Raw genomic sequence first — 21,887 nt, forward strand, 5'->3', positions numbered from 1 at the left:
GAAAAGACACGACAAAGTAGACTGGAAAAGGTCTCGAACATCAGCAAAATTGTTGGGATTCAAGTATTTTGAGTGCAAGGTAAACTTGGCAGGATGACACCTACCAGAAACGTCAAATTCCATGTGGCTCCTTCAAATGGTTGACACCATGGTAAAGCTTAAGACTTTGTCATGTGTATATGCAATATGCAGGAAAGTAAACACATTGCAGGCAAGTATTCACTTGGGTGTCTGTCTGCTGATCATCATTAACCTTACATTAATGACCGCTTACTGATCACGCCAGAACCTAATCCGAGATGCCTTTCTGAAGATGCATTTTGAGGAGTGGCGGGCTATAAAAGAGAAGAGGGTGGATAAGAAGGCAACATTGGTGTAATGCTTGATAACAGTTTGATTTAGTCAACAGGCTTCTGTTAACTGATGATATCAGAAAGCTCTCGGTTTGGGTTCTCTAAACTTGTCTAGAAGCAGGACTGTGCTAAGTCTGAATAATGTATTAAGCAGGTCGCTTTGGGAATTTTTGGTTTGACCTCAAATTGCCACTAAAAATGTAAATAGAAAAAAGGGTACAGCTAGAAGCAGAGAGCGGGCAGGCGTGTGCTCTACCCTCAAAGGGAGCATTGCCACTAAAAAAACCTTCTACGCAACTCCTAGATTGAACGGTCCCTTGTGTCGCCTTAAATTGGATTTCTTTCCTATTACTGTCAATTATGGTTTAATTCTGTGCACTCAAGCAGTGTTTGGGGAGAGGGGCTGAGGGCCTCCACTCTGGAGAGAGCTCTAATGCTTTCAGATGTCCCTTGGCACTCCTCTTCCCGGGGATTAGTCGTCTCACCAGTCTTGGGTACGGTGATGGTGCAGGTAACTGCTTCCTGCAGAGACGAAGCACCTGGGGTTCTACGTTGGCCACTGGCCAATCAGAGTAACAAGGGCCCAATAGAAAAGAGCCTTCAGCCCTGTACTCCATGCAGGGGCGGACTGGCCCTGCGGCAGCTCTAGCATCTCTATGGTAGACAGCAGGCTAGGAGGTTGCTTTCAGAGCTGGATGGACTACTACGGTCCAACCATGAAAGCCCTTCATGTTGTGGCCTCCTGCAGCGTAGGGCTGGTTTGATTAATTTTTCCAGGGCAGGTTTTGTTTTCCGGCCCAGCACTGTTTCCATGTAACCCCACCAGGTGCCTGAAGGCCGTTCAGTCCAAGTCCTGTGCTTTCCAGAATCAACAGAAAAACAAATTTACAAAAGCCACAGGCCTTGCTTCAGCAAAAAGGGAAACCTTGAATGAAAATGGATCTGGATATTATGGGCAGGTACTAATGGCAAATAATTGGAAAAAAATAAGGTACAAAACAGCTACATTAAACGGTATAAAAGACAAATAGTAAAAAAGAGTCATGTTTGCAGTCCTACTTCACGCGACTCTGAAAGAGCTGCAAATCAAAGTGGTTATCAAGCAAAGCAGTGGTGCTTCCCTCACCATCACTGGTAGGATGAAAGGCTGAGCTACTGCTACGTGGGTTCAACCGTGTGACAAAGCTAACACACGAATATCTACAGCATGCTCCTGCTTTCTTTTTGAATTAGCCCACTCAGCTCAGCTTATGGCTACATTTTGGATTACAGTCTGATAGCTCAGGGGGCGAAGGCGCTAAGGGTTTAGTCTGAGGATTATTCAATTCCCTCGCCCATCCCCCACTGGTGGGGAGGGGGCTCCTCAACTAAACCCTTGCCCTCTTTCCTCTTGCACAGCTGATGTGTCAGAAGGAGAAGCCCCCACCCCCCGGCCAGCCCCCACCCCAAATGCCCATGGACTTTCCTTTTAGGGAAGAAATTCACTGATTAAAATAATCACAGGCCATTGTTCCACTTGTCAGTTTTTTTTTTAACTGCAATTATATTTTGACACCACGAAACCCTGAGGGGAAAGATTTAGGGAGGTGGGATGCACGCAAAATGCATTCATCTAGCGAGCTTTCTATCCCCTCGCGCAGCGAGTACTCCGTTCCCTTGGCGCCCGCCACATGGAGAGCACGCGCTGCTGCCACCTGGGCGCGTGGCAGGCAGAAGGAGCACCTGGGCCTAGTGACACTCACAAGTGCGCTTAAACCTGCCTCAGGGCGGCTTAGATGCGTGGGGGTGGGGGACATGATTGGCGCTTCTGGAAAGAGCGGTCCTCAAGCGAGGGAGACGAACGCCCAATAGCCCGCGGGTGCTTTGTCTGACCCAAAGCATGGAAAATGGCTGGACCGTTCCCATTGGACGCAGGGTCAAGACCGATTTGCATATGGCTGGGTCCAAACTGGAATGTCATGGTGAGCAAAAAAATGATGGATTTAGGCCCAGATCTCTGTACTGGGGTGAATGTATGACATTGTTTTGCATTCTGTCCATCAATTATTCTTTTTGCATTTGTCTGAACCCAAAGCATAGAAAATTGAATTTTTAATGTTCTCAATAAAATCCATTTTGTAAAACTAGACTACTGCCCTGGCCTGCTTACTCTCGATTACTGAAGCTGATGTGCTGAAGCTGTTCAGTGAGAGCACATCGAGACATGGACTTCAGTGGCCAGACCCTCTTGTGAGGAAAGGCTGAGTCCTTGCGTCTGTGCATCGTCCCCGTGAAATGGACCTTGCGAGATGTCACAAGTGAGATTTTGAACTGGTTGGCTAAGTATCATGAACGGCGTCTCAAACAATCTGTGTGTTGGAGAGGGGCGGCTTTGTCTCCCCACAGTAGGGGGAGCCATGGTTAGAAAAGACAAGTGGGCAGCAAATCCCTGGAGCAGTTACTCAGATTCATGAGCTCACTCTTTTCAAGCTACTACTATCTTTAAGAGGATCCCCACACCCCCATTTAGCCCACAGTAACTTTAGCATCTTCGCTTGCCTTACCCCGACCCGCGAAGCGATGAGCACCAGTAGCCTACCATCCTTGGACCCTAGCCCCTCACAACGCCTCCAAGTCACACTTGGGGTCCCCCCTTTCGTGATGTGCCCAGTCCCATCTGTTTTCTGTTCCCTAATCACACCAGGTGTTGAACTTGACAGAACATGTGTGACTTTAGAACACATTCCAAAACAGATTACAAATTCCTTGAATGGGATCTACCAATTTCTTCACCCCCTTTCATTTTCGAAAAGGATTCCCTAAAAACACAGCCTTTGGACCCATGTGGTTACATGCTATGCCTCTGAAGATTCAGAAATTCTTATGTTTAGGGGTTTACCAAAAGAGGAAAAGCAAGGGCACACTGCCACACGTCAATGGATTTTTCAACCTTCATCTTGAGTTCCAAAGATAGCACTATTTTCAGTTTTGGGGTTCTCTACCCCGAAAACAATGCTAGTCCACTACCCAAGCTCACTAGAATCAAGCAGATTATCAGATAGCAATATCGGTGGCCCACAGTGACCCCCCTGATCCCCGCCCCCAACCTCCATCTTGTGCAATCGAGCGACCCTAGCAAGCTGAGGGAACTAAAATAATTTGTCTGCCCCAGTAGGAACTTGGGTAAATAGACTTTTGGCCAACTTTCACATCAGATTTCACTTTGGCCAAGATCAGAAAATAATCAGTAAGGAAGCGTGAAATCCCCAAAGTATGTCAAAAGTGTAACCCTTCAGGGTGACGTCAAACTTTACAACCAGCGACTTTGGACAACCATACTTCTAGAGCCCAAAAACGAAGATTCCTCTCTTCGTGCCCCCCTCACAAACCATCATCACCCCCAACTGAATAACGGTTTTCCTGCACATTCCCCTCACCGCCATATTTTTAGCCACAACTATCAACATTCCAACCAGCACAACAGCCCCGGAAGTGGCAATGAGGACCTCTCCACCAGCAGCACAAGGAAAGGTCACGGGATGGCTCTGTATCAGCAGCGCTGTTCCCCAGTCTAGTCTTTTGTTGCAAAACCCACTGCGAAAGTCGGGAAATGTAGTCCAAACTGTTAAATCGGGGTGCACCAGAACAACAACCCCCAGAATGAATTGGGCTGTTGAATGAAAGTTCAGGTCTGGAACTGGTCTCCATGGTGATGACAAATGTTAATACTACTCTAGAGCCCTCTCACTACCATCCCGCCACCCTCCTGTACACAGCCAATGCGCCCCTCACACTAGTTTTTATTACGCGTACCTACTCCCCAGCTAGCCCCCCACAGGGCTGGGTCCCACCTGTGTCTAGTTAGCCTTCATTACTCCTACGCACCCCTCCCTGCCACAGGACACTTGCTTCAACTCATACACATAGCGCCTCCCCGACTAGATTATAGGCGTGTATTCCACAACTTCTGTATGCCCACTGGCGCCCCACCATAGGCTACTTCCGCAGAACCACTCCATGTGCCCTACTAGGCGTGCAACGGCTTCACCCTGAATTCAGACAACTCACTCATACTCGCCCTGCACGCTCACCCTGCACTCACAGCGACCACAATACACTCACACTGATCACCATGCACTCACACCATTCACCCTGCCCTCACAGTGATCACTCTCCACTCACAATGCACTTGTGCTGTTCACCCTGTGCCTCACCCTGCAGTCACACAAGCACACTACTCACCCTACACTGATGTGACACTTCACTCACCTGTCCGCGTCACTGCTCAATCTGCAATCTCACTCAAACAAGCCCATCACTAACCATGCGTTCATTCGTCCCACTCTGCACTTACATCCGCACCCAAAATCACATGGTCACCTCACTCACCCGGCAGTCACTCCTCTTACCCTACTCTCACACTGTTGCATCACTAACCGTGCACTCACATGGGCACTCCTGCCACTCACACAACGCAGAGGGTTAATGCACCAGCTACAAAGAACGAGTACCATGCAGATCACAGAACTGAGTGTGAGTAAACTATGAGTAGCGCTATAAAAAAATGTAATGTTTGTCAGAAAGGTGCTACAGAGAGATGAGGTGCACTGCTGGTGAGTGGTAGCGAGGGAATTCATGGAGAAGGAGGAAATGGGGGAGGGGCGCCAAAAAAGACTGTTGCACTGTGGCCAGCACGGGCTAGGAGTGTTAGTCCACCAGCCCCCCCACCCCGAAGTTGGGGTATAGATGCGCCCCTGTCCCCTCCCCTCCTAAGCCCTCTACAACACCCCCACGAGTGTCCACATGCTTACTGGCAATGGCTGCCCGGCCCTCCGCGATGACGTCGAAATACCACCTGCACACAGCTGGCAACAAAACCACGCACACCCCTTGCCCTAAAGACCAACTCCCCTCAAGCCCTCTGTGTCCCTGACAGGACCACACTTGCACCTGCATCACACCTGCAGCAAGTTTCCGTAACAAACACTTTTAATTCGTTAGATCGACCCACGGCACGCCTTCAGCTCTGGAGACGCAAGTCATATACTTTGTTTACCGGAGCCAGTGCCTGCGAGGCAGCACGTGCGGTATTTTTATTTTATTTTAAGGCACGGATGTCTCTTGGGAGTAAACCCATGAGAAGTCTCTGAGGACCGCTAACCTCGCAGCGCTGGAAGAAACAAGCTTGCAAGCGCCCGCTCACAGCTTGGCAGGGTCTGCGCGCTGCACAAAGGGGCCGCACCTCCTTTTGTGCGAGCAGCTCACAGAAGCCCCTCCTAGACGGGAACTCTTTATTACAAGAAACGGGAGCAAGAGTGAGGGGATCTCATGCACGATACACAGCCTCACTTCAGGTACACATCACTAGAGGCATCAACGCTATCAACTGCAGGGCAACGAAAGTTAACTTGTCAATGAAAATTGCCAAAACACGTACGCCGCTCCACACAACACTACTACACATGCAATGGATATTCATTTTGGCAAATTTAAGGGATGGGGGATGAGGGTGGGCACGACCCTGTAACTGCAACTTGAAAATACATAACTGCAACTTGAAAATACATCTCTGCAGCCAGTGCTCAACTCGCTGAGCTAACACACAAACGTGAATCATTGTCTTCAACTCTTTGAATGAATAGTTAATTATCTCGGAGTTAAGAGGGGTTGGGAGGACTGGGGTAGACCCAGGCACACCTCGGCCACGCCTGAAGCGCTAGTGAGACTTGACAATGACCGCACTGCCCCTTTCACCCAACGCAGGGCATCAGGCTACAAGTGTCTGCTAGGAATGCCCACGCCGCCCATAGACATGAAAGGGTCACCTGTGTGGCTTCCGGCCCGGTAGGTCCAGCGCTCGTCGTCCCCCTCCTCCGGGCCGCCCTTGGAGGCCAGCGCCCCGTCGCTGCGGAAGAGCCGCTTGGTCTGCCGGCTCAGGGACGAGAAGTTCAGCCAGCTGACGGCGCGGGACAGGGAGCCCGCGGGGCCCCGGGAGCTGTCCTTCTTCATCCTCGCCGGGCTGGCCCCTCAGAGCGCCCGCCGCATGCCCGTCCCGGTGCCAGCCGTGCCCGGCGCCTCATGCTCCCCTTCACTCCAGAGCCACCGGCCGCAGCAGGGCACGCAATCCGTGCCAACGCGGGCACACATTATTCAAAACAGCAAAACATGCTCCAGTGGGCACTTAAGGGCGCTCCCCGCACGTGCACCGCCTCCCTCGGCTGGCAGCGGACTCCCGTCCCCCACAGAAGCCTCCGAGCCTCCTCCTGCCATGTGGAGCTGTGCGCGCCCCGGCGGTCCCTCAGCATCCTCCCTCTGCGCAAGGTAAACCAGCGCGCCTCAGCCAATCCCGAGCCGGGAGCGGAGTGACAGGCGCGCGTGCAGTCCGCAGGAGGGCACCGATGGGGTGCCAGCCCTCCACCTGCCCAGGGAAGGGACTGATAAACTGTTCACAGGGATCACAAGAAGGTGTGCCAGCAACCCCACCCGCTCATCCTCGACACACTAGATAACGAGCTGCAAACAGGAATCAAAAGGTGTGCTGGGTGATCAACCTGCTCCCCCTTTCACCTCCAGTGCACCCCTTTCAACAGTGAAACAATACAAACCAGGATCACAAGGTGAGCAAGTAACTCCACACCTGCAAAGCTCTGGACAGAGAATGGATCAGGGGTGCAGCAAGGGAGCAATGGGTCCTGATGCAAGCAAGGTCTGTCGTCCCCACCCGCCGGTTTTGTAGTACAAAAAAAAGGCAACATTGGGGTGAAGTGGCCCCTCGCGCACCCGGCTCCAGGTGCCACTACACCTGCTGCACTGTCGGTCGCTTTTATATAGCGCTTTCTACTCCAAACGACTAGACAAAAGGTGTCCAAGCACCTCTCCTGCTCAGCCTTTCACCTATGTTGCACATGCTTTTAACAGACATAAAGCACACGGAACTGTAAAGAGATGGTCCCAGCAATTGCACCTGCTGCTCCTCCTTTCACCCGCCTCAATCATATCAACAAGGAAGAAGCAAGAACTATACACAGGAATCGCAGTAAGTTGAGGCAGCAACCCCGCCTCCTTCCCCTTTCACCTCAGCTAGACTACTGTCAACAGGGACGAGGCATACACAGGAATCACGTCACCAAAGTATATCAGCACACTTGTCTGTGAGGTGTGGCCTGCTCCAGACCTTGGCCAGCCAGAGTCCCCTGGCAATAAAGTTAAGACTGAGGTTATCAAGAAACATAAATGTGAACACACAGGCAGCGCCTCCCCCACACGCTTGGCGCTGGGGCGCAAAGGCCTTTGAAACGGACACCGCCAAACAAACACAGGCCTGTTGGTGCGTCTTTGTGTACATGTACACAGGTCTGTGGAGTACACAACGCCCCGGCGAGGACAAAGGGAGGTCTCTACCGCCAGCCGCCGTTGTCAGGCGGAAGTCTAACCAGGCGACGAGGTTTAAAGGCCTAACCAGGAAGCCATGAGCTCAGACCGAGATCAGATTACCCTGTGAAGCAGCCAGGCGACCCCTGACCCCTCGGAGCGAGCCACAACGGGCGCACCAACTGTCATCCCGTGTAAATAATTGAATAGGCTGGGGAGTACATGCCAATCTCCCAGTGAGTGAGGTAATGTGCGCCCTCGGAGGCCTAGGGTTGGCACTGGCAGGCCGCAGAGGTAAACAGAGCGCGGCCTGCCAGCCTGGTGCCCAGGACAACCGACCCACGAGGGGGGTGGGGAGAGAATTGGAGACTCTCTGCGGGCACACACACGCCACAAACTGCAATGCAACCCGGGGAAGAACTAAAGTCACCTTTAGCAATAGAATGCATTCTGGGAGTTGTAGTTTCGGGTCACTTACAACTGAACAGTTTGAACTCGGGCACCTGAAAACAATCGACGTGCAAAAGGAAAGCTCGGGACAGGTTATGATGTCACCAAGACATCTGTGAACTTCAGAGTGAACTCTTAACAGGGTGTGCTGGCCTCACCCCCTGACCATTGGGCAGCTGTTTACTGACGATGTTAAAAGCAGCCCGATATCCGTGCCACCTCCAGTCTGGGGCGCACGGAGGCTAGTGCCTACAGGCCATTTTACTAGTCCCAGTGCCCAACTGGGAAGTGAATTTGACAAAACTGTTGCAATGGTCTGCTTCAAATTTCGAAGACGGTTATAACGGCATAGTGGGTTAATGAATGCACCTCCTTTCAAGCTGCAGGTCATAATTATCATTATTAAAATGATTCCGTCCGTGTGGCAGGTGGCTGCACCCCGCTGTGCAGGCGTCCACGCGGATATTGGCGGCTCGCTGCGCGGTCTGAGAGTCCAGCGGGGAGGTGGAGGGGTTTAGAGAAGGGGTTGGGGGCTCAACTGACTATTAAGCGGATTGGGCAGGTTATTGAACGATGGTCTGTCTGGACGCTAAGTGCAACCCCATCATGAGATCTGAGCCGCGCAAGCTGTTTTAGAGGAACCCACCGGCGTGCCTCCACCTATAGGGGGCGCTCATACATGCTGTGCATAACAAATACACCATGTACTGCCAGTGGGGTCATGTTGAAGTTAATGGCTTGAGCAGGAAGATTCCAGCTATGTTTTGTGTGTTTAAAATGTGTGTTGTTTAGGGCATGTGTCGCCTAGGTCAGATGGAAAGGGTAGCTAGCCACCCAGGTCTGTAGCCAGTCAGCACTCATTTCCCCAGATGCATAAAGGTTAAGGTAAAAGAGGTACCGGGACTCCTTTAAGAGAACTTTCAAGCTGCTTTATACTCCTCCTCTCAACCACACCTGCAACTATAAGTAGCGAACAGGCTGGCTCAGTGAGCTGAACATTCACCGCTGACAAATGCGATGTTCCGGAGGGCTGGAGCTAAAATCATAGCAGGTAGACTCTGACTTTCATGAGCTCGAGGAAGGTTAACTGTGTGATAATATCAGTTATATAAAGCGCTTTGAAATAGCTGAGGTATTAAGTACCAAATTACCATTATTAGCCGCGCTACTTGATGGCTTAGAGAAATACTACACATCACATTTAACCCCTTCGCAGCTGGGGTAATTCCCCTGCTGTGCTGGGGGGCGGCGCGCACAGCGCCCCCGTGCTCATGACGAGCTCAGCTCGTCATGAGGCACAGTGCTCGTGTGCTCATGAGGAGCTGAGCGCGTCATGACCACACCCGTTTCCGTGGAACGCTCAGCACAGCAAGGGAATTATCCCCGCGTGTGAGCGTTCCACGGCTCAGGACGAGTTCAGCTCGTCATGAGCACCGGAGCACCGTGCCTCATGACGAGCTGAGCTCGTCATGAGCACGGAAAAGGTTAAAGACCGAAAGGCCTTAGCAGTCTGTTAAAACTGTACCAACCCACTAGTGTTTGCTTTGGTACTGTGACCGTAACAGTCAACCGAGGTTTAGATCTTTGGCTGGGGTAAGTGGTCCCTCACTCCAAGAGCCACCTGAATACCAACCCCGGTGCTCCGCAGCGGCGCTGGGGGTATGCTGTGAAGGAGCGACCCAAAAGGATTCCTCCATCACTTGCTCGAGGGATGCGCCCCTCAACCCTTTCAGTATTGGGAGCTTTCTGACGGCAGCGTATGGGGTGAGACCTTCGACACCATTTTAAAGTGATGGGGGCTTCAGTACCTGGGACCTTTTTCCGCTCATCCAGAGCTGAAGCCCCCCAAGAAACTAGACAAGAGAAAGTGTGCATGTGTGTATGTATGTATATGAATGTATTTATAAGAGGGAAAGAGAAACAACACAGAGAATGTTTTGTTATGTTTACTTGTAGAGTGCACATATCACCTGGGTGGTTATCTTGGGCTGTGAGGAGGGCTTGCAGCCCTGCCTGGGGACAATTGGAAGAGCTAAGTTTTCAGTTTCTTCTGGAATTCTGGGAGTGAGCTGGCGGCTCTATGTTGGAAGGGGAGTTAATTCCAGGATTTGGGATGCCTCCCCTAATCTCGACACAGCAGCACCCCCTTAAGATTCGCCTGAATGTGAAGATGGTGAGAGAAATATTTTTCAATGAAAGAAGGGTAGTGGGAGGAACCAAATTGTGTTTAGCCCAGGGTGCTAGCATAGCAAAGGCCAGCCCTGCCTGAAGTACACATCAGCATTCTAAGAGAAGACAAAAACCAGCCACAACCCAGCTGTAAAGAGCATAGAACCCTTGCTTGAAATCAGAAAACCGAAGAACCTTCCCATGGCAAGAAGAGCTTTCCTAGACATCTGGAGCTGTGTTCGGGTCATTACCATTATAATCCTAGCAAGACCAAACACCTGACTCAAAGTGCCCTCAAGGCCAGGGACGGAGAAGCACAATAAAGTCTTTCTTCTAGTGCATTTGTGCTGCCCCCTTGAAAGGTGACTCTTCCTATCAAACATGTTGGCTTGTACGAAGATTGCTTGTTTCGTTATTGATGTGCGGACCAAGCTCTCACCTGATAATTCTTTGGCCTTTGTACCAGGAGGCTGTTGTGTGCAACCTCGACTCTACTAGGCTGTGTAGTGGTCCAGCATCTGGCCAGCCCCCGCATCCCCTGGATCCTAAAGGGCTTATGAGCCCTCTGGTCCTATGAGCAATTCCCTGCAACCTGATTTTGCAATAGCAGCCAAACTCCCTTCATCCATTAAACAAGTGTCACAAGCACCACGAATCACCGACAAGAGTCAGCACCTTTAGCTGTACCTGAGACACAGTCTTTCAAAGTCCCATAAAACCATGCCGCACAACTATACCAGAACCACTCCGTTGATCAACGACCCCGCCAAAAAGCTTAAATGGACTGTAACTTTGAATGCTAGGTCTACAAACATCAGACAACCATCACCCTGATTTTACTGCGTTCACAATTTTTTAAAATGTTTATTAACAAGTTTTTTTCTTTTCAAGGAATGATCCTAACTATATACCGACCCATCCTGCACCTCACCTCCCATGAACTGCGCCTTGGCTGCTTGACTAACCGACCCTGGATGCTTTCGAGATGCAACTTTCCATCACACAGGCCCAGTATCCCGCATCCTGGTCCTCAGGGCACCGTTGCCATCTCACAGTTGATACCGCTAGGTGGTCCCCAACATTTCGGTGGTCTGGGGATAAGCTTCCCACATACGTTTTCAGGGTGTGTGTTATTTCGGTGCTGCTTGTGTGGCCTCGGTTTAGCACTGTTTGTTGCAGGCAGGGTGGAAAAGAGCCGTTTCGTGCAATCGATTTCAATTCTAGCTCTGAGGCGGCTTCTATAACACTGTAGTCTCTATAAATACAGGGGCAGACTTCCTGTCGCTACCGAATAAATACACAAAACATGTCTTGAATCATTTACATCTTCTAAACCCCCCACCAGGAGGATGAAGCAAGAAAGGCCCCACGAAGGGCACAGATCTGTGTCCAGCGCTGCAGCCTCCTACGCTTGCCTTGGGACCGGGATGTGGCTGTGTTCAACCGAATCCTTCACACCCTATAATTTCTGTTCTGATGGAACAAAACTGCAGCGCTGTAGACACATGTTCACCACCTGCCAGCAGGCACGAGGCCCGGGCTGGCGGCGGAGCGGTCTCGTGCAGCAGGATGAACGGTCTGCGCATGCGCGCGCGGAAGTGAAGAGTTTACACCCTATCATTGTGGTGGTGCGTCTCTGCCTTCCAAAAATGGAGGCGCCTTTGTGCTCTTCCAATAACACAACAAGCATTTGCAATGCAATAGGTCTCGCATTTACGAGAGTTTAAGCCGTCGCCACTGAAAATGACAATGCCTTTTATTTATCTAAAACCAACACATAAATAAAAGGCATTGTCATTTACAATGCCAATAGAGCTACCGCAAATGCGAGACGTCACTTCAAGCACCCTGAAAGGGTGGGGAAGGAAATGCTGCGGTGGGGAGGCTTGTGTGTTAAAGGGCGGTGCTCAGCTGTGTAAGCGGTGCTGAAAAAGTGAATACGACGCCACGAGAAAAGAAAGCGGCACGGCCGCCATTAAAGTGAAAGCGCGGAATGGGGCGCTTTCACACAAAAAAAAAGTTTGTGAACTTCACTAACAAAAGTGTTTTTTGGTAAAAGTGCCCATGCCATGCTTTCACTTTAATGGTGGCCGCGCCCCTTTCTTTATATGCGGCTTGCTGTATTGAGCTTCACAATAAGCTGAATACGGCGAGCAGCGTCTCAAGAAAGGGGCGCGGCCACCATTACAGTGAAAGCATGGCATGGTGCACTGTAATACAAAAAATATTAAATAGGCGAGCCCGCTTAAAGAAAGGTCTGAGGAAATAAAAGGTGCACGGCCGCCGCCATAGTAAAAGCATGCCACGCTGCTAGAAAAAAATGTACGTATATAATAAAGTGCAATTTTGCCACCATTGATAATATAATTGTAAAAGCGGGAGCTGTGCTAAAATCTAAAGCGCGGTGCCCGGAGGCAAAGCAGGCACCCTTGCAGGAAAGCATGTCGTGCCTGCAATAGGAGAAAATGGTTAAAGAAAATAGTGCTCACAGACAGTGTAACAATACAAGTAAAAGGGCCAGTCCTCATGGGAGGTTACAAAAGTAGAAAAGGCAATACTAAGGACGGACTACTAAGCCTATTCCTGAATCAAAAGCAACTATTTACAAAAGACACTAACTGGAGCCAATTGAAAAGATGGGCGGAAAATGGGTGGAGCTTCATGTCCACACATGAATACAGCATGCCTCGCAGAGCAGTGCCCTCGAGATGCACTGCCCAGGCTCGACCTAAAAATCACACGGGTAGTTTCAGCAGGGGTGTGGGCGTGGGTAGGTGTTTCCCTCTGGATTAAAAACAGGGTACTCTCCGCAAATTCCCCAATGGTTGTATTTCAGGGCTTTCTTGAAACAGTATCACAACTGTGGCCTATCATGCCAGTCAGTACAATCACTTGAAGTGCGCTCTTGTTCCTTCCTGGTAATCCCATCTTTCCCTCTGTATTCTGATGCTCCTCTTGCTTTTCCAGATCCCCATGTGCAAGTGTCAGGAGACCCCTCTCAGTGGACCCTTGGGAGAGTAGAAGGTAGGTATTAGCCAGAATGCTGAAATAAAATGAATAATTAAAAAAACATTTTCTGTTTACTTCGTGATCTTTTCTTCTATTTTTTCTCCACGTGTCGTTAATTCTCTCCCCAAATTGCCTCCTATTAATTTGATATTCCTGTAAGTCACACCTATATTAAAATTGCGTTTAGGTGAGATAAAAATATTTTTACTGTTTTCTCCCTACCACAAGATTACAAACAGTAGGGCTGAGCTATAAACCCTACTTTTGTTTTCCTTTAATATGTTTTGAGTGTTCGAATATTGCGCCCGTGGAGTCCTTGGACCTCCACAGGACCATAGGGATGAAACAATCCCCGCTTCATAGGGCATGTTGACCAGTCTCAGTGGATATGAACATTTTCCTCCGGCCCTACTCCTTGAAGAGGACATACGATGTGACATTGGCAATTCTGTCAGCTTGCTTCACATAGCAAGTCACTGTAGCCAGCACCATGGAACAAGCAATTGCCACGTTGCCAAGCCACAGTTGCACCTGATTGGCTGTGGAAAGTGAGACTGTAGAAGACTTCATACCATGAGCCACATGCCTAACACCAAAGCATCTCCTGTGTCACTACCACCATCAACAGGGCAGCAGTGGTGACTCAGTGATGGCAAGGGCTCATAATTGTCCACTGCCCTGTATGTCGCCTTCTGTGTGGACAAGCAGCACCGTGAGGCTGAGGAGAGCAGCTCTTAGCTCACACTGGACAGCCTGCCCTGCTGAAAGTGTCACTGACAGCCAGTTTATTTATAACGGATATACAGACTTATACATGAAAAAGTATATTGTGTTTTTACACATTAGCATCTAAGAGTACATCACTGCACTGAGAAGCCTTTATTAGAATTAGTGAACCAAACCTTTCTGTTGTGCCAATTTTATTCTCGACTCAAAAGGCAATTCAGCTGTCTTGTTTCTCCTATCTAAGCCTACATTTTTATAGATGGACCGAAATTATGGTTTATTGAATCATACGAAAGAGTGATTGTTGTAAAGTGTACATCTTAAAATCAATTACTTCAAGGTGCACTCAAATGTGATTACCATGAAAAAAGAGGGAAGAAAAGTAATTGCTCAGGGTCACACAGTTTGATCAAACTGGGAAGCGGTGATTGAAATCAGGCTCTCGCCCCCACACCTAGTTTTTGTCCTATGTCCAACAAAAGCTTCTGGCTAAGCTCAGCATGTTATCAGGGCCGACTTTACAGTGGTACAACCAGTGCCACTGCACCTGGCGCCAAGCTCAAGGGGGCAGGGGACTCTGTATTTTGAAATGTTTATGGTTTTCAAAGCACTAGCTGCAGAGTTCTTTGTGTGCCCAGCAATTTTCCAGAAGTAATAAACATCTCAAGATAACTCTGGTTATTAATGAACCTGCTGAATGAGAGCAGTGTTTTGTCTAGCTACAGTTTTGACTCACCAAAAAGCAGCACAGAGGGTTAATGCACCTTCTGCAACGCACATGTAGTATGCAGATCACAGAACTGTATTTTATACAGATAGCTCAGAGTTACTGCTTTTGTCACAGAGACCATTTGTTAATTGCAGTTCATAAGTTACCTCCTAATATAGCACAGTAACATAACATAACGTGCATTTGTAAAGCACACATTCACCCAGAAGGGTATCCTGGCACTGAATAACAGATGTTTATTGTTACTCAACTCGATGGTACTCATTTTATCGACCTCAGAAGGATGAAAGGCTGAGTGGACCTGCTGGGATTTGAACCTGTGACCATTAGGTCAAACACAGGCCCCTATAGTGTACGCATTAGTCCACTGAGCCACCAGACCCGTCTCAGTGAAATGTAATTTATTTACTTATTTAGTTATTTGATTTATAAAGCGCCGGAATTGCGCGGGAGGAAAAAGTGCATGAATTTTCATCCTGTGACATGTTTTTAAAACCAAACAATCTTGTTTTTAACAATGTGCACCTTCGAGATAATCTAGTACTGGCATTTAATTAACAAGCATTGGCATAGCCACGAGGTCTCGCTTTTGGGGCCTTATAAGTATTTTGTTATGCAGCACAATATCCTTGATGCTACAACATGAACTGTTGCATGGCTAAACACTTATAAGGTCCCAAATGCGAGATCCATTGGCTATGCCAATGCTTGTTATAATAAAGGTTTTATTAAAAGACAAGTAGTAGCTTCGGACCCACGTCTGGTGGCGCAGAAAAAGAGGAACTGATGTCAGTGCTCACAAAGCATCACTTCTGCAGCTAACAATGTCGGTTCAAAGCCGCGGGACGCCACGTACCGGAGCATAGTGGTAGTGCTTCAAAAGCTTCAGAATCCAGTCTGACACCAGGGGACTATTCAAAAGGTGCGGAATCTTCAGTTAGAAGTATCTATCAGAAACTTGTATTTTTTCTAATTGTTGTCTGCCTTAAAAAAGCGACAGAGTGTCACACAAAGTGCTGGCTGAGCTCTTTCGATTAAAAGGCAAACATGAATTCATAAATCTCGCGAGTTTCTGATTTTGAGACTGAGTTTGTTTAATGAATGTGTAAGTACTTCTAACATCTGCAAGTTTATGATTTTGAACTTAAATTGATATTTCTGACGATCAGAATATTATTTTTCATTGGGCATCTTCAATTGGAATGATTGAAAGTGCTTGAATACTTTTAATACTTGTATATGCAACTAATTCATTTTGGGTGCCTCAAATTGACTTTTTACAAATTCAAAATGTATATGTTTAGCTCAGTTAGAGGCCATGCACTCACTTTTGCTGTTTCTCTGTGGCCTGTGTGTGCCTATAACAGCTCTCAACACAATTCCTAAGTATTTGTACTATCTGAGCATTAGTGAAATTTATACACATGAAATCACCTGTAAGGAGCACAAATTCAATCCCTGAAAAGAACAAAAAAGCAATGTACCGGAATACAGCAAGACATCCAACAAACTGGATTGGATACCTTACTATTAATTTATTAACCCCTTCCGCGCTGTGCGGGGGGGGTTTATTAAGTGGGCGCGATACGGACGGCCCCCGGCCGTCGTCAGCACACGCCCATCGTGACGTCAGATCGGAAGCACACAAGGGGTTAAATACCAACGTGCTTGATGAAACATACCAAAAGAGGTGCAACTGACGTCCAGGCAATAATGCAAGGCCTTCAAAGAGGCTGCAGCAATCCAAGGGGTATGGAATATGCCTCAGCAACAGCAAGAAGTGTCCATTTGTTAAAGCTACAAGCAGCACCTAGAGGCCAGACAGACACCAACCTGTCCAATTGTTCGGATAATCAGGACATTTTGATCTGAATCACAGCATCCCAATGGATCCAGATTTAAAGGAGATCTTTCAGTGACTGCTGTGCAACCAACACCAGTGCCTAACAACCCAGAAGTATACTATGAATGCACGGGAATTCCAAAATCAAAACTTCGGCTGTTCTTTTTAGCTCTGAAGGCCCATACATGTAGAAAAGCATTAACACAGTGCCTAAAAAGTGAAAATACTCTGCTAAATTGTCGGTTTGTAAAATTCATGAGTTTAGTAACAGATACGTTTGATTTAATGGGCTAACTGCTATAAGACGGAGGACTTTTGATTAATAACTGTCTATATTTTTGACGTTGATTATATTTAGTTGCAAAGGCCTACTAATCAGTCTACAAATTCCCTAAACCATTTAAAGGATGTCATGAACACATTTTTGTAGTCACTGTTTTAATCTTTTAATTTTATATTTCATGTTTTACTAAATAATATGGCTGTATTAATAAGAGAATTTGTAATGATTTTAATTCATTGACAAAAAAATTGAACATGAAGGGTACGAGATGATTTAGCTTTTCAATGGGGTAGAAGGGCAGTAAGAGCTACTGAAGCATTTAACGATTAGTGACTGTGTCAATCAAGCAAGATACGGATATAAACACACACACGCATGATCCCAATAATCGATCCTTTGAAGGAAGGACAACTTTTTTCACCGCAGAATAGGATGTCCCAGGTCTGCACATTAGTCTTTAAAATCCCATTGTACTGGAAGATTTTTGGAATGATTGGGTATGTCCTCTGACTTGGTAAAGTCATTGCTGAACGATTGCTTGATTCGATTATATAGCACACCTAACTAGCCCAGCTATCTGGGTGCTACTAACATACCTTTTGAGTTCACCATGTGACTGGAAGGAAAAATTCCTGAGCAGTTTGCCGAATGGAAAAAGAGAAGAATTTTGTGTAAACAAAAATGACAGAGTTCAAGATTCACAGTTCCTAAACCGAAAATCATTAGAAACCAAGCTTGAGGAAAGGATAAATGGAGGTCTCTGTTCTACGAAGGGTAGGTTGTCTCCCTGTGACACACCACGATGTCATCAACCGCTCTTGACGAGGCTTGATTCAAAGAATTTAAGGATAAGCGTAAGTTATGTAGGAATCTTCATAACACATTCCATCCTGCACTTTCAATGAAGGGGCCTCTGGAAAGCTGAGACATGATCATGCCTCTGCAGACCACAGTTCAACACAGCGCAGCATTCTGGGCCACTTGTAAGCATTGCATCAGTGTTTATGAGCAAGACCCACATATAAAAAACAAACAAATCTTTATTAAACCACGTTTTGGTGTATTGCCGGGACTATGCTATTTACCACCTTGGAAAAAGTACGAAAAGGACACTCTATGCAGGCTGTGTAAATCTGGGGAGGAGAACATTATCCACCTATTGTGTCTCTGTTCTGAATTGAGAAACGAAAGAGTAACTGTACCAAGGAGACTATTTAACGAAAGAGGGGTAACAACTTGTAGACAGGCATTGATCCTATGTCTTTCCTCAGATGATACACTTATGAATTCTGCTTTGGTAACATTTTTAACGAAGTGTGGAAAAAATTAGAACTCCAAGAAACAGAAAACTAATAACTACTATATTTTTTTTCCTTTTTTAATTCTTATTGATTTGTTTTATTCTCACTTCACTGTAAAGAATTTTATCAAAAATATTCACTCAACAGATGTATCGAATTTTAAAGAATTGTTGCTATTCAAATTGTACATAATGGATTATTGTATGAACTTGTTTTATTGTAAGATTTTAATGAATTAAACAATAAAGGATATCTATCCATATAATAAAACTGCAGTAGTCTGGGGTTGAGTTGGCTTGCGCCCATAGGAAACGAGCATTAAGGTAAGTGTGAATTCCTCATTAGGAGTCTCATTGTATTTTTGAGCTTTAAAAACAATGTTGCTGGAATTGTGCTCAACCTGCCTGACTAAATTTCCCACTGTGGAGTGCCTTGTACGTTTCCATCAAATCCTCACACTTGTCCTTCACTTTAACAAATTTTTGGTATGCTTCTAGACTGTGCAGCATAGCACACATGCCACATTGTGCAATGTGATGTGTAGTGTTGCATTGCTGCCCAGCATCATGTTTCTTTTGTTTTACATAAGTGCCCATAACCCAAAAAAAAGTTTATGAGTGGTTACTGTACAGAATGGACCTAGCGTTAAGCAATGACGTCATAGGACACAAGCACCAAGACAAACCAATTGCACTACTTAGAGCAGGGAATTATGCTATATAATTTAGACCATTAAACAACGAGCCTGACGTGTCTGGTGCTGGCTTTTATCATGGTATGTTATAGTCTCAACAACAAAGGAAATTTAGAGAAATGCCCAGCGCTATTTCGCAGTTTCGTATTTTCCTTTTAGGGAATACCCTATACATTAGGTTATGCACTGAGAAAACACAGACTTTGCATCCTAAATATCCATGCACATTCTTTATTATTGTCTGTCCTTATTTGGACACTTGAAACAGGTTATCTTCAACTTGAATAGAGATCACATTCAAAGTACATCATATGCTTGATTACAACTTTTACTTGACAATGTAGTAGTATAGTATACACAGCCAAACCAACACGTGTTTCACGAAATTGTTTCGCTTCTTCAGAGATTCAGTTCCTTCAAGCTAAAATGATGGTGCTCGTACTGATGGGAGGCCACGCCCATATTTCTGGTATTTGAAGTCCAAATAAATGTAACACATTTGCATTATCACGACCACTGGGAGCCCTTTATGAAGAGGTTGGGAAGTATATTTAGCTTGAGGGAACTGAATCTCTGAAGCCCTGAAGAAGCAAAAGAATTTTGCGAAACACGTGTTGGCTTGGCTGTCTATACTACTACATTGTGAAAATTATATTATAGTCTTTTGCTCTACATAAGAATGTACTATATACATCACTGTCAAAATGTTCTGTTCTCTACATTCTGTTGATCTGGTTGGAATTCAGGTGCAAACACAACAAGATGATGGGAGGCGTGCTGAAACTTTTCAACCACTTACCCCCAGTCAAGAGGTCTGAGTTTAATCCATCATTCCTTTGCTCACTATGCCACCTCAGTCTGGACCCACCAAATACAAAACAGTCTTGACCCTGCTCCTCATGGGAACAGTCCCGCCTGAGCTGCTAGACCAGGTCCTCCCTGGACCAGAAACAAGCATTCTGGGACGGTTTCGGGGTATCACCCCTCATCAGCCAGGTTAGCTTGAATTCAATGGCACAGCGAGCAAGGGACCCATGTCTGGGCATACCCTTGGCCACTTGCATTTCATGTATAAGCTAAACATTTATACTCTCAGCATCATGCCACAATATTGTTATTATTGTTAATATATTATGGACTAAAACAGTAAATTACTGTCTGTGTCAAGGTGCACGAGCCAACGAGTTGCAGAATGAAACATGGGCTACAATGATCAGTCCGTCCTATAAAGAATGAATTTACATTATGGTTCTATGTTCCCAAAGTTTCTCCTCGCCACCGGATATGATACATGTGTTCAGCACATTCCATGATATCCTGTCCTTTCTAAGACGAATTTGAAAGTTCATAGAAATAGACAGATCCACCGTAATAAGCACTATAAAAAAATACACATTTGCGGTTGATGGAAACAAAGGGCCCGCAGAAAGTAGATGTCTTAAAGTTCTATGCCAAATTCGGCTACAATAACTAAGTTTCACGCATTATTTGCCACCCGAAACAAAGCCATTACAAACTTACTTGATTCCTCATGTTAGTAAAGTGATTCATTGGAATAGACTGCTCTACACCAAATTCACCGCTAGGTGGTAGCAACGCACAGACCACGTTTCTGCCTGATATACGCAAACCCATGTTTAATCACAGAAAAGTTGCAACATAAGCACGTGGCAGGAAGAAGCACCGTACACAACTAATGAAGTCGTAATTATGAAGCCTTTTTAAAAAAAAAAAACGGTTCCATTGCGGACACTTTCGAAAGGTATCTCACCCTCCAAACGATAACACATAGCCAGGTTGCCAGTTACGTCTAGAGGGACCTGGTGGAAAAATTGAACTTCGACTGAAGTTTTCCAGAGCCTCTCCCACTCCAGAAAGCCGACAATAAGGCGGGGAGCCATGGGGCCAATCACAGGACCGGGGCGTTTCGCCCCGGGCCCTGGTTTGTGCCGGTGTGAGGATAGGGCCAGATCAGGCGCTGTGCTATCCCTGGGTAGCGCAGCCAAAGCCCCGCGCTCATTTATGGAACCACACACCAGCACGCAGGTCTCTCTGCTCCTCCCCGCCTCCAATGAAACAACATGCTCCACATAGTTCTCGCCACAAAACAGTAATGCTGTCGCAAGGACTACCTCGGTAGTGCTGCGCACGTCCGTTGGCCGACGCGGCACCGCCCACTCAAAGGAACGCCCCACCGGTGAAGGGGTTAACCCCTTGGGCGCGGCCGCGATTCTGCGCCTGTGCGGCCTTTTAATGAGTGGGCGGGTTCATGACGGCCCTCTGCCGTCATCAGCACACGCCCACCGTGATGCATGACGGACGGAGGCCGTCATCAGCATGGAAGGGGTTAAAGGCCCCTACCTCGATGCTCTGCCAGGAGCCACAACAGGCTTGAGAGATTTTCTTGCCTGACCCAGGAGTCTTTATTGGTAATTAGACTCTGAGTGGTGGCTCCGGAGGGTGCATGGGGCTGCCAGATAATAAGGGGGGTGCGGCGAAGCCTGTCGCTGCCTATTGTACTCGTCTGGGCATTATTAGAGTGCTTTTAGGCCGTTTTGGAGGCGGAAGCAAGCATTTATAGAACTCGGTGTTTTTGGAAGCAAGGAGGCATTTTAGAGTGCTTTTGGTGCAGGTTTATTTCTTGGTGGCATAATTAGGCACTTTTAGAGTGTTTTTGATGCATTTTCGGGACAGACTCGACCTCTGAGAGGGCTTTGGAGTTTTTGGCTGCAATTGTTTCTAGTGCATTTTGGAGAGTTTCTGCGCCGGGGGATTTACCTCACTTGTGATTTGTGATCCAGACGAATTGCAGGGTAACTTGATTGGATTTCAAGGAGCTGTGCGAGTAAGGACATAGTCTGTTCAAATTGTGGTGTTTTGCTTTGTGAGTGAGGTTGTAAGTGGCAAGGGTTTGCCCTCAGCTAACCTCATTAAGTTCTCTGCGAGGATGCCCTGTGGAGCTAGGAAGGGTGCCAAGCG

At 47.2% G+C, this 21,887-nt stretch overlaps 1 protein-coding gene across 6 annotated transcripts in view; it reads right to left on the bottom strand.

The window, feature by feature from the left end:
- Positions 1-21,887, bottom strand: part of NHSL1 (NHS like 1) — a 471,418-nt gene that overhangs the window by 242,155 nt on the left and 207,376 nt on the right. Inside the window, exon 1 of one of the 6 annotated variants that reach the window (XM_078649347.1) lies at positions 6,158-6,643. The exons of 4 other annotated variants lie outside the window; for them this stretch is intronic. In XM_078649347.1, the coding sequence (XP_078505473.1) occupies positions 6,158-6,341 (184 nt within the window). In that variant the 5' untranslated portion in view covers positions 6,342-6,643. Of the gene's footprint in view, positions 1-6,157; positions 6,644-21,887 lie in introns of those variants that run through there. One more of the 6 variants, XM_078649346.1, reaches the window with a different exon arrangement.

This window comes from Lissotriton helveticus, chromosome 6 (genome assembly GCF_964261635.1).
Source record: "Lissotriton helveticus chromosome 6, aLisHel1.1, whole genome shotgun sequence".
Lineage (NCBI taxonomy): Eukaryota > Metazoa > Chordata > Amphibia > Caudata > Salamandridae > Lissotriton > Lissotriton helveticus.